Source organism: Anser brachyrhynchus (assembly GCF_964034855.1).
Source record: "Anser brachyrhynchus genome assembly, chromosome: 25".
Taxonomy (NCBI): Eukaryota; Metazoa; Chordata; class Aves; order Anseriformes; family Anatidae; genus Anser; species Anser brachyrhynchus.
This window is the reverse complement of record NC_137718.1, coordinates 7,552,606-7,565,819: the sequence shown is the minus strand read 5'-3', so window position 1 is coordinate 7,565,819 and position 13,214 is coordinate 7,552,606. Positions and strand designations below refer to the sequence as shown.

The window sequence follows — 13,214 nt, the reverse complement described above, 5'->3', positions numbered from 1 at the left end:
GTGGGCGGATGCGGAAGCGGGCGGCGGCCGCCACGTGGGTGCCGCCACGTGGGGGAGGCGGGGCCGGGCCGGGCCGGGGGGCACCGGGGGCGCCGCGGGCGGCTCTGAGCCGGCGCCGGGGGCCGCCCCCGGCTCCGCGTGGCCGAGCCCTGCAGCCCGACGGCCTTTACGGACCTGCAGGGAGGGTGCCCGAGCCGCCTCCCCGGGCAGCCCGTCCCAACGCCTCACAGCCCTTCCGGTAAAGAGGTTCTTCCCGATACCCAACCCAAACCTCCCCTGGCGCAACTTGAGCCCGTTCCCCCTCGTCCTGTCACCGGGCACGTGGGAGAACAGACCGGCCCCCACCTCGCTGCAGCCTCCTTTAAGGTACCTGTGGAGAGCGATGAGGTCGCCCCTGAGCCTCCTCTTCTCCAGGCTGAACACCCCCAGCTCCCTCAGCCGCCCCCCGTAAGCCTTGTTCTCCAGACCCCTCACCGGCCTCGTCGCCCTGCTCTGGACTCGCTCGAGCACCTCGACGTCCTTCTTGTAGCGAGGGGCCCAAAGCTGAACACAGTACTCGAGGGGCGGCCTCACCAGAGCCGAGTACAGGGGGACGATCACCTCCCTAGCCCTGCTGGCCACGCTGCTTCTTATGCAAGCCAGGATGCTGTTGGCCTTCTTGACCACCTGGGCACACTGCTGGCTCATATTCAGCTGACTATCAGCCAGTACTCCCAGGTCCTTCTCTGCCAGGCAGCTTTCCAACCACTCATCTCCCAGCCTGTAGCGCTGCTTGGGGTTGTTGTGCCCCGGATGCAGGACCCGGCACTTGGCCTTGTTGAACCTCACACAGTTGACCTCAGCCCATCGCTCCAGCCTATCCAGATCCTCCTGCAGAGCCTTCCTTCCCTCGAGCAGATCGACACACGCACTTAGCTTGGTGTCACCTGCAAACTTACTGAGGGTGCACTGGACGCCCTCATCCAGATCATCAATAAAGATATTAAAGAGGACCGGCCCCAGCACTGAGCCCTGGGGGCACCACTCATGACCGGCCTCCAGCTGGGTCTGTCTCCATTCACCACAACTCTCTGGGCCCCGCTACCCAGCCAGTTTTTAACCCAACAAAGCGTACGCCAGTCCAAGCCACGAGCAGCCAGTTTCATGAGGAGAATGCTGTGGGAAACGGTGTCAGAAGTCAAATTTCCCCCGAATTCACCCCAAAAACCGCCCCCGGAGCCCGCTCACAGCAGCCGCCAGCCTGGCTGCGAACAAGCTGCCGCCCAGCCGGATTCCTCAAGTGCCCCAGGGGAACGCGGCACACCGGGGCTTGCGAACCGTCCGTCGAGGGGAAGGGAGAGATGGCACTGGGAGGACGCACACAGAACTGCCCGGGGAGGGCAGCGACGCCAGAACACAAGCACAGGGAGCCCGGCTTTTCCAAACTCACAAAGATGTTAAAAATCCAGACTTTTCCCACATTTCCCATCTGCATGCTCACGGGGGACACCGCACCGCCACGCGGGCAGGGCTTTGGGCAGTGGGGGACGCGCGGGCACCACGGCAGGCTGTGTCCTGCCAGCCCCGGGGGCCTTCCTAGCAGCCGAGGTGAAGGCCGTGCCCCGTCACCCCGCCGGCTGCGGCTCAGTGCCCCAGAGCAGGCTTGTGTTTGGCAGGAGATGGCTGGGAGGACAGCAGCCGGTCCGCGGAGGCGCTGCTCAGGGTGGACTGAAGGTAAACGGTCTTGTGGAAGAGCCTGTTGCTGAGGAAAACCACCAGGGAGAAGAGACGGAGCTGGAAGTGGCTGAAAGGGAACGGAGCCGGTGAGCCTCCCGCCTGCCGACAGCCCGGGCTCTCCCTGATGCCACCCCCGCGCCGGGAAGCCCCCTCCAGCCCTCGCGCTGCTCGGGGCAGCGGCCGCCCAGCCTCCCTCTGGGGATAAGGGGAATTGACCCAGCTTTTAGGTGGGTACAGGAAGCCCAGCACCGCCGTTCCTTCATGCTTTCGCCCACCGAGCACGGGCAGTCTCTGCTCTCCCTGCGCTGCTCCCTATTTCCCATCCGTCTGTCCTGGACCTAACACCAGCACGGAGCTTCCCCGGGCCGCTACTTACTAGGTTTTGCCAGGGGTCTTTGCTTCGTTGGCGCTGATGATGAACAGAGGGAAAAGAATGGAAAAGAGGCAGCCACTGGAAGAAAAGAGAAAAGGCAGCTCGGTTGCTCGTGGCCTCAGTGAGGACCTCTCTGGTGCTGTGGATGAGGGTGAAGTTTTCTCATGCAGGAAAGGAGGGGAGAAGCGTATGGGCTCTGGGTTGGGAGCAGGCGGCTCCCCAACAGCAAACCGCCCTCCTATAGACTCACCTGATGATGTAGGACGACTGCATTGCAGTGAGAAAAGCCAGTGGTAAGCCAAATCCAAAGTAATAGGGCCAGTTTCTCTCGATGTTGGATAACCGTTGGTGCATTTCAATTCCTGGTGAGAACAAAATCCCACAGAAATCAACCCACAGAGTTATCACGAGGGGAAAAGACCTTCATTACGCTTCAGCCCTTGTAAAAAAAAAAAAAAAAAGGAAAACGAACAGAACAGCAAGCCTTTCTTTCCAGTCTACTTCAAAGAGCACGGAAATACTTATAACGGTTATCCAAAAGAGCAAACGGACAGGGAGAAAACAAACCACGCCGTAGCAGCAAGACAGAGAACAGCAATAACCAGCAACAGCGACTCCTGTCAGCTGCTGTGGGACTGCAAAGCAGCTTGCTCGCTTCTTTGCCACACGCAGGGCTCCTGCGGCTGCACCCGTCCTGCTGGCGGCCCCCCCGCGTGCCGCTCGAGCGGGGAAACGGCCGCCTAGCAGCAAACTTTTCGGCCCCGTCGGCCTCGCAGGCGGTGCCGAGAGCGGGGGCAGCACTCACCTTTGTTAAACCAGCGGTACTCGAAGCAGTAGAGAGAATACAGCAGCGACATGTGCAGGAGGCTGATCAGCTGGCCAATGATATCGATGGGGAAGAGGCTCACTATCATCCCCTGGGAAAGAAAAGAGCAGGTGAGCGAGGGGTGCTCAGGGCCCGGGGGGAGCAGTGCGCCTGCCGTTGCCCCAGAGCACGGTGCGGGGCGGCCCAGGCAGGCGTTGGGTTGTTTTCTGGTTCCTTACTCTGGTCTCACCTGGATGAGGAACAGTGCCTGCAACAAGAGGTTAAACAACATGTCAGCAATGATTTTACTGACGCTGGGAAAGGGATGAGGCTTTCTGCCAGAAACTTCAAAAGCTAGATCTGCAATGTCCTGCAAAAAGAGAGAAGGGGACTTCAGTGAAAACCAGTTAAGATGACAGACGACGCTGGTGAGCTGTGGTTGCCCACTGAGAACTCCCCCGCGGCCCCTTTTCAGGACGGGATTTCAGATTTTCTAAGATTCTTACGGCCAAACCAGGAATTTGCCCCCCTTCTGTGCAGAGATGCCAAGACGGCAGGTGGTCCACACAACTGGCTCGTGCCATTTCTGGGCCTGACGCGCAATGTTTTATCTAGAGCCAAAACGCCGTCCCCCTACCACCAGCAAAAGGGGCTGCAGGGTGCCCTGGGGATTTACTCCTGACTGATCAAGCTTTAACGAGGACGTTCCCATCGCTCGCACGACACGCGGTCAGTGTTCCCGTCACCTACCTGAAACCAGATGGCATTGACAACCTTACTGAGCACAAACAGGGGAAGGACCCAGAGGGCGCTGAAAATGGAGGTGAGAATGAACTCCAGCCAAGACCAGACATCACCGTGTAAGGAAGGGTCGCCTTTGAGAGATGGACAGGGAGAAAGGCACATTAGGAACCTCCTCATTGCAAATCACAAACCCAACAGGTCCCTGTCAAAGCTTCCTGGCACAGCCATCTCTGCCATTGTGAAGTACTCCTGACTGTAGCACTCAAGGAAAGGAAAAAAACATTTCTTCCTCCACCCACTTGCTTTTTATTTGTTTGCAAAAATATTCTGCATCTACTGACAACTGTGGGTACTGGGTGGCAAAAGCAGCGGGCTAGATCCTAGCACAAGAAGGGTTCAAAGGCTGTTGTCAGCCCTTCCAGTCTGTTAGCAGAATTACCCATCTGTCCGATTTTCTACGGAACAATTAAGCACAGCCCTGCTTAGCGCAGCCTCTGTGTGGTTTTCAAGCCTCATCCATACATTTTTGCAGTTGATGACAGAAGAAAAATTTCCTTGTTGTTTCAAGAAAACCAACGCGCCCAAGTCCCCTCAGGAAGGGTCCTTCCTAGAACCCACCCCACAAGTTGGCCTTGGTAAAACTTCAGGTTTCACCAAGATGTGAAACGGAACAGGGGAAGGCAAACGGAGGGCTCGGCCCAACCTCGAGACAAGCTGCGCTCTCCCGTCCTGCCGACCGAGGAGCGTGCCATCAGCGGGGTGCCCGGCGGGGAGAGAAACAATGCAAGGAGGCAAGCACGAGGAGCAGCTCACAGGACAAAGCCTCAGCGCTTTGGGATGAGCGCTGGGACTCCCACGGACTGCCGAGCACCCCTGAACGTACAAACCGAAAAAGGCACTTACCAATGATCTGTGCTGTGACTGACTGAAGTACGGGTATAAATACTCGGTAGAACAAGAAGAGACTAAGCTACAGGGAGAAAGAAACAACAAGAGTTCTCGGTGAGCCTTCGCACGTTCATTCTTGTGCTCTTTTCTGCCACCCGGCGCAGCGAAACCCCAAAACTTCCAACTACGCCCATGGCAGCAACGCACCTAAAGGCACTGCAGCCCCTCCTGATGCCACCACGACTCCAAAGCCCCGCGGCCTGCCTGGCAGACAGCTTCCTGCTCGGCACCTAAATGGCTCAGCCTCAAATGAAAGCTTTATGTCCACACATCCTGACAGCAAAGGCTGTGACTGCTGATCTGAAGGCAGACCCTCTGCCTGCTCCACGCACGCCTTTATACGGGCAGTGATCCATCGATACACTGGAATCTGTTTAAATGCAGCCAAAATCTGTGACTGAGCGCCTTCCTTTTAACATTTCCACACTGACTCCTCATACCCTGCCACAGCCTAATGGAAAAATGCAGCTGGTGATTGAGTAGGTTGCAAAGTGTCTGCTCCGTTAAGAATTAGCCTCCTGAAACGTACTGACAGCCAGGGCAGGGTCACAGCTGAGGAAATGACTCGAGATAACAGTATTCAATTTGGTAAAGCAATATCCCAGGCTGCAACAGAGGAGGAGTTGAATATTCAGGGAAAAAGCAGCCTCAAGGACCTGGAAAAGCAGCTGGGGTTTAATATGCAGGTTTCCCAAGAGAGCCCACCACTTCAGCCCTATGCTGCGCCCCTTTAAATACAGCGTCGGGACCCGGGAGCGTAACGGCTCCTCTCGGTCCAGCCTCTCCTACGGCCTTCCAGCCGCAGGGCAGCCAGGCACCACTGGAAGCTTACGAGCCCTGGAGCAGGGCGCCGGATTCCACAGCACGTGAACACAGAAAATAGCAAAGATACCCACTTACCCAGAACACGCCTCCGTTCCAGGCACAACACTGAAATATCCGGCTCACAATCCGGGGTTCACTGGAGAGTGATAGGACAGAGAGAAGTGAGAGAGACACTCAGCTCCTGGGATCCGGACAAATGGCAGCTGCTTTGGCCCTGAATTCTGGGCACCAACGTAGCAGACACCTGAAGAAATTCCTAAGATACGCAACTCGATGCCAGCAGCACACCTGATTTTATCTGAACGCTGGAATTGTGCAAGAAATCCCAGCGCAGACTTGCAGCAGGTTTCAGCCAGCGTGTGAGCTGCAGTTCTACAGGTCTGCACCAGGCAGACGTTCAACCTTTAAGAATTCCCCAAATTAAATAAAATCCCCCAAGTAAATGAAATAGAAGGAGCCATGCTTTTATTTGGGGTTTCTTTAACGCATCCTTGGAATGTCAAGTTAGAGAAACAGAATTTTAAGCATTTATTAAAGATCTCGAGCTTTGTTCTCCTCAAACCCTTACTGCAAAAATATTACAGATTTTGGGGTGCTTTTTGTTCTTGGAAGAGGCCCCTTCAGCCGAGGGTGGTTTTGGCTTCTCTCTCTGCATATGACACATGTCTACGGATACACAAGAGAGAGAGCAGCTCCGTAGGACCCTACAGAGGAGTTTTCCAATCAGTTTCTGCTACCAAAGGAATATTGTTACAAAGAAAAAACAGCAGAATAGGACTGCTCTGTCCCCCTAAAATAAATATTAATCCTCAAGGGCAGCACCTATGCAAGAAGGCAGGAACCTCTACGGTCGTAGGAGGGGTAAGCTGGTCAGACATTGGAGACTTCTCCATCATCTTTAGACAAGGTCAAACCACCACTGAGCCAGGCAAAACAATTTGTAAATAAGTCTTGAACGGCACGTTACCACCCAAATGCGACTGCAACAAATGCCAGCCCAACTGTAATCAGGCCAGTCGAGAAACATCTCAGTGCAGTCTGGGAGTCAGCCACAAGAATAGATGCTGGTTTGCTCCCACGCGGATATAATTCTGGCATTCCCAGCCTTAGTGGATGCAACTGTTCTGGGTGGCTGCAGAACACAGCAAGGCTGGGAAAATGTGAGGCTTCATCTGCCCCGAACGCGTTACGTGGATGAGAGACGTGCTCTGAGCAGGCTGCTGCTGCTTCCCAACTCCGAGTACCACCAACAGCAACCGTCTTTGAGAGGCAGCAAGAGAGGTCAGTGTTCAGGAAAAAGAGGAGGCTTAGAAATCCACGTTCTTTTGGCTTGGACAGCTTCACACCGCAGAGCACGTACCTGCTATCGCAAACTGCCCGCGGCATCTTAATTCTCCAACAGCATAAGGAGCCATCTTACCTCATGGTACGAGCTCCAAAGTTTTGTTACACGGAGTAGAAACAAGGGCATTTCTCGTCATGGTTTTCACACTTACTGGTTTTGCACTCAGTACAACTGGGCTTATGAATCGTGTTTCTGCTGCGAGCCATCTGCAGCCGTCAGTAGTTCAGCTTTTGCTGACGCTCGGGTTGCAGGTCTCCAATGGTTCTGACACTTTCACGGAGATCTTCACGAGTGCGGGCAAAAATAACGGCTTTATTTCTTAAACCCCACTTACCTCAACTTCCCTTTCAGCCAGCCTACTGGGATATGATGGGCATTTTGGAGAAAAAAAAGCAGAAGCCCTGCCAAATCACTACGACTTGCAGAGGTTTTGCAATTCAGGGGGCTCTTCAAAGCTCTGGGCAGTTGCTCTCTCTCCCCGCCCTCAGTAGCTGGTAGATGAAGAGGAAACAAGCAAATTATCCGATCTGTGTCATCAGGCCCCATACTCACTTCTCTTGCTTCCTCTCTTCCATGTGAAACCTCCGCTGGGCGAGCGCGCTGTTTGCTCTCCTTCGCCTCTGCTCCTCCCTCTTCTGCTGGATCCGGGCATCCAGCTTGGAGATGGTGCATATGCCCCAGATGGAGTCCTTGATTCCCTGGGGACACGAGGAAAGCGCGTCAGGCTCGCCGTTCCCCAGAGGGGGCAGGAGCGGGACGTGGCTGACCCAGGCCATCCAAACCTCCTGGTTACGGAAAGGGACACAAACGCGTGCCGAAGGCATGCGCACAGCGCTGCACGGGTGGCTGCTGCTTTAGCAGCTCCTCTGTCGGGGAAGGGCTGGCAGCCCCAGTACAGAGAATTAACGAAGAGAGCTCGTTACAGGACAGGGAGGGGGCTCACGGCACAAGGACGGAAGCGAAAACGCTCCCAGGACAGCAGTGCTGTGACGCATCCAGATAAAGCAATCCGGAAACAAAGCTTTTCTTTCAAAGAAATGCCAGCCGTGCTCAGCAACAGCAGGAGAGAGAAAAGATAAACGGATCAGACTCCAGCTCAAAAGCAGCCGCGTTTTACGCCAGCCGCTCCTCGCAGAAGACTCTGGGCTCTCACCCTTGAGAAGACCGAATAAAACCTCCTCCCAGCTCCTCCTTAGGGTCGAGGTGGATTTGCATCAGCACTGCCCTCAGCCCACACTCCCAGCCGAGGCTGGGGAGCCCTCAGGCCAGCAGGACAGGGATCTGGGGGGAGAGGTGAGGGAGCAGCCCCCCGCTTGCATCGCCCGTCGCCCTCAGATGGGAGAAGGGCGAAGGCCGGTCGCGCTCCCCGGCGAGAGGGGGAAGCCAGCGCCAAGGCTCAGGCCAGCAGCTCCGTCTGTTCCCCACAGCCCGGTGACCTGAATCACCACGCGTTCCAGCAGCTTTAGGAGCAGCACTGGAAAGCCTTTTATTTATTTATTTATTTATGGGTCTAAAGGTGCGATTTCTCATCAATCTCCTCTATTTATAACCCTGGCAAAAGCCAGAGTCAGAGCTTTCGCAGCCCATTTGTTTCCTGTCTGGCACACTGCACTTCTTCCCCTGCCAGCATTTCTAAGGCCAATAAAATATAATTACAGAATACTTAGGATGTGCAAAGTCCCTGCGGCCTGACTGTACGAGCTTGATGCTTATTCCCTTACAAATAAAAGCATCTGTCTTTGTCTCAGAAACATTCTCACATCAGCCACATCCGTGCAAGGCTCTAGGGAGCGTCTGAAAAGATTTCCAATGCCATTTCTTTTTCTTTTAACGACAGATTTGCCACAGCCGGCAGGGTGACCGCTGTGACTGTTACATGCGGGTGACTCTTACTGCTGCAGCGACGGCTGAGCCCTGCGCACATCGCTGGTGGCTTGAGGCCGAGCTGCCTGGAGGGACGGAGAGGGCTGGGAAGGGGACGAGTCGGCAGGGCTCCCACCCCAACAGACATCGCGGGCACCTTTCACAGCCTTGCTGCCGCACGGCAAGCAAAACAAAGCAAACTGTTAGTAGAGAAGCGCCCCAAAGTAAGTCTCTGCCTCGCTCCTCATTTAAAAGGCTCCTCTCGCTACCTTCTGGTGCTCCTCAGGCAGCTGGCTCCAGCCCCAGCAGGTGTCACTGCCACCATCACCAAAACCTCACACCAAAACCAGGACCGTGAGGACCCCAGGGGTCCAGGAGGGCGCCACTGCCTGGGTGGCTCACGCACCGGTTCGGTCTGCGCAGTCCTTGACGTGACGGCGCAGGCCTTGGAGCCACGCACACGCCTGACAAGCTGCAGAGCAAGGCGCTGCTCGTACCCGGTGAGGCAGGAGCTCGTTACGCGGGCCGCTCTCCCCGCCGCCTACGGACGGTGCGAGAGCACCCCAAAACGACACGGGCCCTGCCGCCTCACGCGGCGGCCAGGGCACCGAAAGCCTTCGCTCGTTTCAGTGACGGGTGCCTGAAAGCCGGCTGCGCCTCGGCATCACGTCACCCGGGAGAGGCAGCGGCACGGGGCAGGAGCGCTGGGCTCCCGCGAAGCCTTGCTGCTGTAGGGCAACCGCCCCGTTCATAGGGGCTACCAGGGTGACTTCTGCCCGAAGGAAATCTGTCCCAGGCTCGGCCTGCCCTTTGTAACAGGCGCACAGCGGTCACCGGGGGAGGAAATTATTCTAGAAAACACTTGCTAAATAAAGCCCAGGGAGCAAGCATCCCGCAGCCCCAGCGCCACACCAGCTCTACCTGTCAGCAGCGAGCAGAAAGCTCGCCCACAGCACCTCTGCCTTACAAAATACTAACCCCGTACATCTTTCCTTATGAAATCGGGAACGGACCGATCGGCCTGCACATACCGGGTGATTTTGGGTAGGACCCACTTATGCCATGGAAAAAAGAACATCAGGAGAGCACACAGCACACCAGTGCTGGGAATCGAGAGCGGTCAGCTGCGCTGTGCTCACCTACGTGTGGCAGTAAGTCCCCAAGCCCACGCTGCACTCCTTTAGGACGCTGGCACTGTCCCAAAGCTGGCACGAAATGAATCCTTCCTGGGACGTGGGAGAGAGAACCGCTTCCAAGAAGCCAAAATGACATCAGTAGGATTCTTCTGACAGCATTTTCCAGGGTATTGCACAGATTACTGAAGATGTCTTCAATTAAAATACAGCTGGAGCCCCCTTGCTTTCAAACTCTGTAACGTCCCCTCGAGTACGGGGGAGGGAAGGCGCTCCCTGCTGCGGACCCACCACCCCCACAGCAAACAAGAACAGTCCCTGCGGCGCGGGGCCTGGTACGCAGACTTACCCTGACCAGGTCATGAAGGAAGGTTTTCACACTATCTGCCATCTTGACTCCAGCATCACCTCTGGTTCCCAAACTATCAGCTACAGGGAGAGGGGAAAAGCCGAACCCAAGCCTCTCTCATCATGGAGAGGTGGAAAACGGATGGAGTCTGTGGAGAGAGAAAACACAGGACTGTGGCAGGCACAAACACCGCATCTCGGCTGACGCGTCAGTCTGAGCACGGTAATTACAAGCCAGATCACACCCCAGCAATCCTCAACAGACAGAAGTATTTGGCCACAGCAGCAGGACGTTTCACCCTCCTGTCGGCACGTCGCCTGCTGTTTTCTGATTGAGAAAGCACTTGAGCTAGAAAGCACAGCCAAACAGCCACACGCTGCGGCCACCGCACAAGCACCGGCGGGAGGAAGCGACGGGAAGGTTGAAAACACTTCACAGAGCTGAATGTTTCCTCCCAAAGGCTGGACAGTCGCACGACAACCCCAGCAGCTCTGCTTTACGCTTCTACAGAACGATCTACACAACGATCAACAAGCCTAAGCTAAGGCGCGTGGCCAGGAGAGGCAGCCGATGCTGGAGTGGCGTGCCACTGTCTGAAGCAGGAAGAAAATTCCCCGCCTGCAGCTCACGCCCCGCAGCCTCCTGAACCAGCTCTCCGGCAGATTAGCAGCAGCCTCACCACCACCGTCTCACCTCCATCAGCTCCCCTCGGCGGGCTGCAGCGCTCCAAAACCTCGGGCACGACACCCGCCCGAGCAGCCCCGCGCACGCCCGACCCCAACGCCGGCTCCTGAGCGCCCGGCTCCAGCCCTCAGCAGCGTCCCAGCGGGCAAGGACCCTGAGGCGCGCGGCGCAGAGGGGATCTGCCTTGGTAGTTTTACAGCACCGCACGTTAATGACTCGTCCCGCAGACTCCGCGCTCCTAAGCGCCAGCACCCGACTCGTCCCACAGACTCCGCGCTCCTAAGCGCCAGCACCTGCCTCAAAACGACACGCCGTGCCGCGGGGTGCTGGAAGGGAAAGCTGCCGCGGCCAGGCGGGGGTGAAGCCCACCGGGGAACCGCGTCCCGCACGGGGAGCAAGGGCCCCGCAGCCGGCGACGGGTGCCTCTCGGTGTCAGACATCAGGGCCCGGCAGGAAGAGCCAGCAGCAGAGCAGCTACGCTGCAGGTGGTTCGGGTTGTCAGCTTGGTGCGGAACAAGCGATCTCAGCAGGAACGTGCGGGCTGAGGACGGTTGTGAAACACGCGCGGCACTGCTGGCTGCCCCAGGAGTCAGGTAGGTTCACCGGGACAAGGGGCACGGCGGTGCTTTCTGTCCCAGTGACACGAGGCTGCCGACCCAAGGGCGACACCACCGCAGATGCACCTCTTTTCCCTTAAGCGCATCCCCTGTGCACGGCTCCTTTAGGGATTCTGTTTGGTTATTTTTAAAAGCACCCAGGCGGGATCCTAAGGAAATCCTTTCTGTGCCTCGTGACACACGGCCCCCATGCTCTTACACAGGCTTTTACTACGGACGTCTCTTTGGACAGGTACAGAAGCATCCTTGCTAAACTCGACACAGCAAGCTTGAATTTAAGGCCTTACATCTCCGTGCCTCCTCTTCCTCAGGGGTATAGAATTCAAGGTCCACAATGCGAACCCGACAGAGGAGGGCTGCTCCCGAACAGCCCCAAGAGCCCCTGCTGAAGGCACAACCCGCCCCAACAGCCGCCTGCCAAAAACGCACCGAGCCCTGCGCTCCTTTTAAAGCGCCGCACGAGCGCAGGAAGCACCCGAACTGCGGCCCGAGGAGAAAAAACCTTCGCGGCCGACAAAACCCGATGCTGGAGCCCCCCCCCCCCCCGGTAACGGCCGGAGGATCCACACCCGGCCTCTCCCCAGGACACGGCCCCGGTCGCCACCCCCCGCGACCCCCCGCCGCTGCCCAACGCCGCACGCGGCCACCCGCGGCCACCCGCGGCCCCGGAGCGCGGCCCGGGGGCAGTCTCGGGCCAGGGGCCGCCAGGGGCCGCGCTCCCCCCGTGAGGCAGCGGAGCCGTGCCGGGGGCGGCCGGGACCTCAGCGCCGCGGCCACAGGGCCCCAGGTTACCCCCACCCCCCCCACGGGGCTCGCACCCGCCTCAGGGCCGCCTCCGTGCCTCAGGGCCGCCTCCGTGCCTCAGGGCCCCTCAGAGTCCCCCAGGGCCCCTCGCGGCCCCCCGCCCCCCCCACTCACCGCCGGGCCGGGCCGGGCCGCGCGGCGGCGGCAGCAGGGCCCAGCTCGCGCCGCCCCGGCCGGGAGGGGAGCGGTGCGCATGCGCCGCGGAGGGAGCACGGGGGGAAAGGGGGGCGGTGGCACCCGGCGCATGCGCAGTCCTCAACGCAGCTGCCCCGGCCTGAGGCGGGGGGAGGCTAAAGGGGGGGGGGGGGGGGAATGGGGGATAACGGGGGGTAACGGGGGGTAACGGGGGGTAACGGGGGGTAATGCGGGGTAATGGGGGATAACGGGGGGTAACGGGGGGGAATGGGGGATAACGGGGGGGAATGGGGTAACAGGGTAATGGGGGATAACGGCAGTAATGGGGGATAAGGGGGGTAATGGGGTAACAGGGTAATGGGGGATAACGGGGGGGAATGGGGGATAATGGGGGGTAACGGGGGATAACGGGGGGTAACGGGGGATAACGGGGGGTAACGGGGTAACAGGGTAATGGGGGATAACGGGGGGGAATGGGGGATAACGGGGGGTAACGGGGGATAACGGGGGGTAACGGGGGATAACGGGGGGTAACGGGGTAACAGGGTAATAACGGGGGCAGTGGGGGGCAAGTGGGAAATGGGGTTAAAGAGGGAATGGGGCAAAGGGGGAATGGGATAATGGGGTAGTGGGATAATGGGGGGCAATGGGGTAACGGGATAAGGGGGGCTATAGGGATAATGGGGTAACAGGATAATGGGGGCCAATGGGAATAATGGGGGGCAAATAGGGAACGGGAGGCAACTGGGTAATGGGAATAATGGGGGGGGGAAGGAGCAATGGGGTAAAGGGGCATTGGGGCAACAAGGGCAAAAGGGGGATGGGGAAAATGGGGTAACGGAGCAATGAGGTAATGAGGGGCAACGGATAACG

The 13,214-nt window shown here is 57.9% G+C and overlaps 1 protein-coding gene across 1 annotated transcript; it reads right to left on the bottom strand.

The window, feature by feature from the left end:
- Nucleotides 1-1,415: 1,415 nt before the first annotated feature.
- Nucleotides 1,416-12,421, bottom strand: EI24 (EI24 autophagy associated transmembrane protein). Its single transcript, XM_080567563.1, has 11 exons — nt 12,321-12,421; nt 10,102-10,249; nt 7,309-7,454; nt 5,487-5,547; nt 4,542-4,608; nt 3,645-3,769; nt 3,145-3,264; nt 2,895-3,006; nt 2,340-2,451; nt 2,093-2,167; nt 1,416-1,783 (listed from the first exon to the last, which is right to left on the bottom strand). Exons 2-11 carry the CDS (start codon nt 10,141-10,143, stop codon nt 1,624-1,626), a joined length of 1,020 nt encoding a protein of 339 aa, XP_080423689.1. The 5' UTR covers nt 10,144-10,249; nt 12,321-12,421; the 3' UTR covers nt 1,416-1,623.
- Between the last annotated feature and the right edge of the window lie 793 nt (nt 12,422-13,214).

Bases quoted from the DNA above. Each gene is read 5' to 3' on its own strand.
- EI24 (XM_080567563.1), bottom strand. From the start codon at position 10,143: ATGGCAGATAGTGTGAAAACCTTCCTTCATGACCTGGTCAGG. The intron at 7,455-10,101 runs GTAAGTCTGCGT...TCGTGTCCCCAG, and splicing joins TCCTTCATGACCTGGTCAGG to GGAATCAAGGACTCCATCTG. The intron at 3,265-3,644 runs GTAGGTGACGGG...CTCTTTTTGCAG, and splicing joins TCAATGCCATCTGGTTTCAG to GACATTGCAGATCTAGCTTT.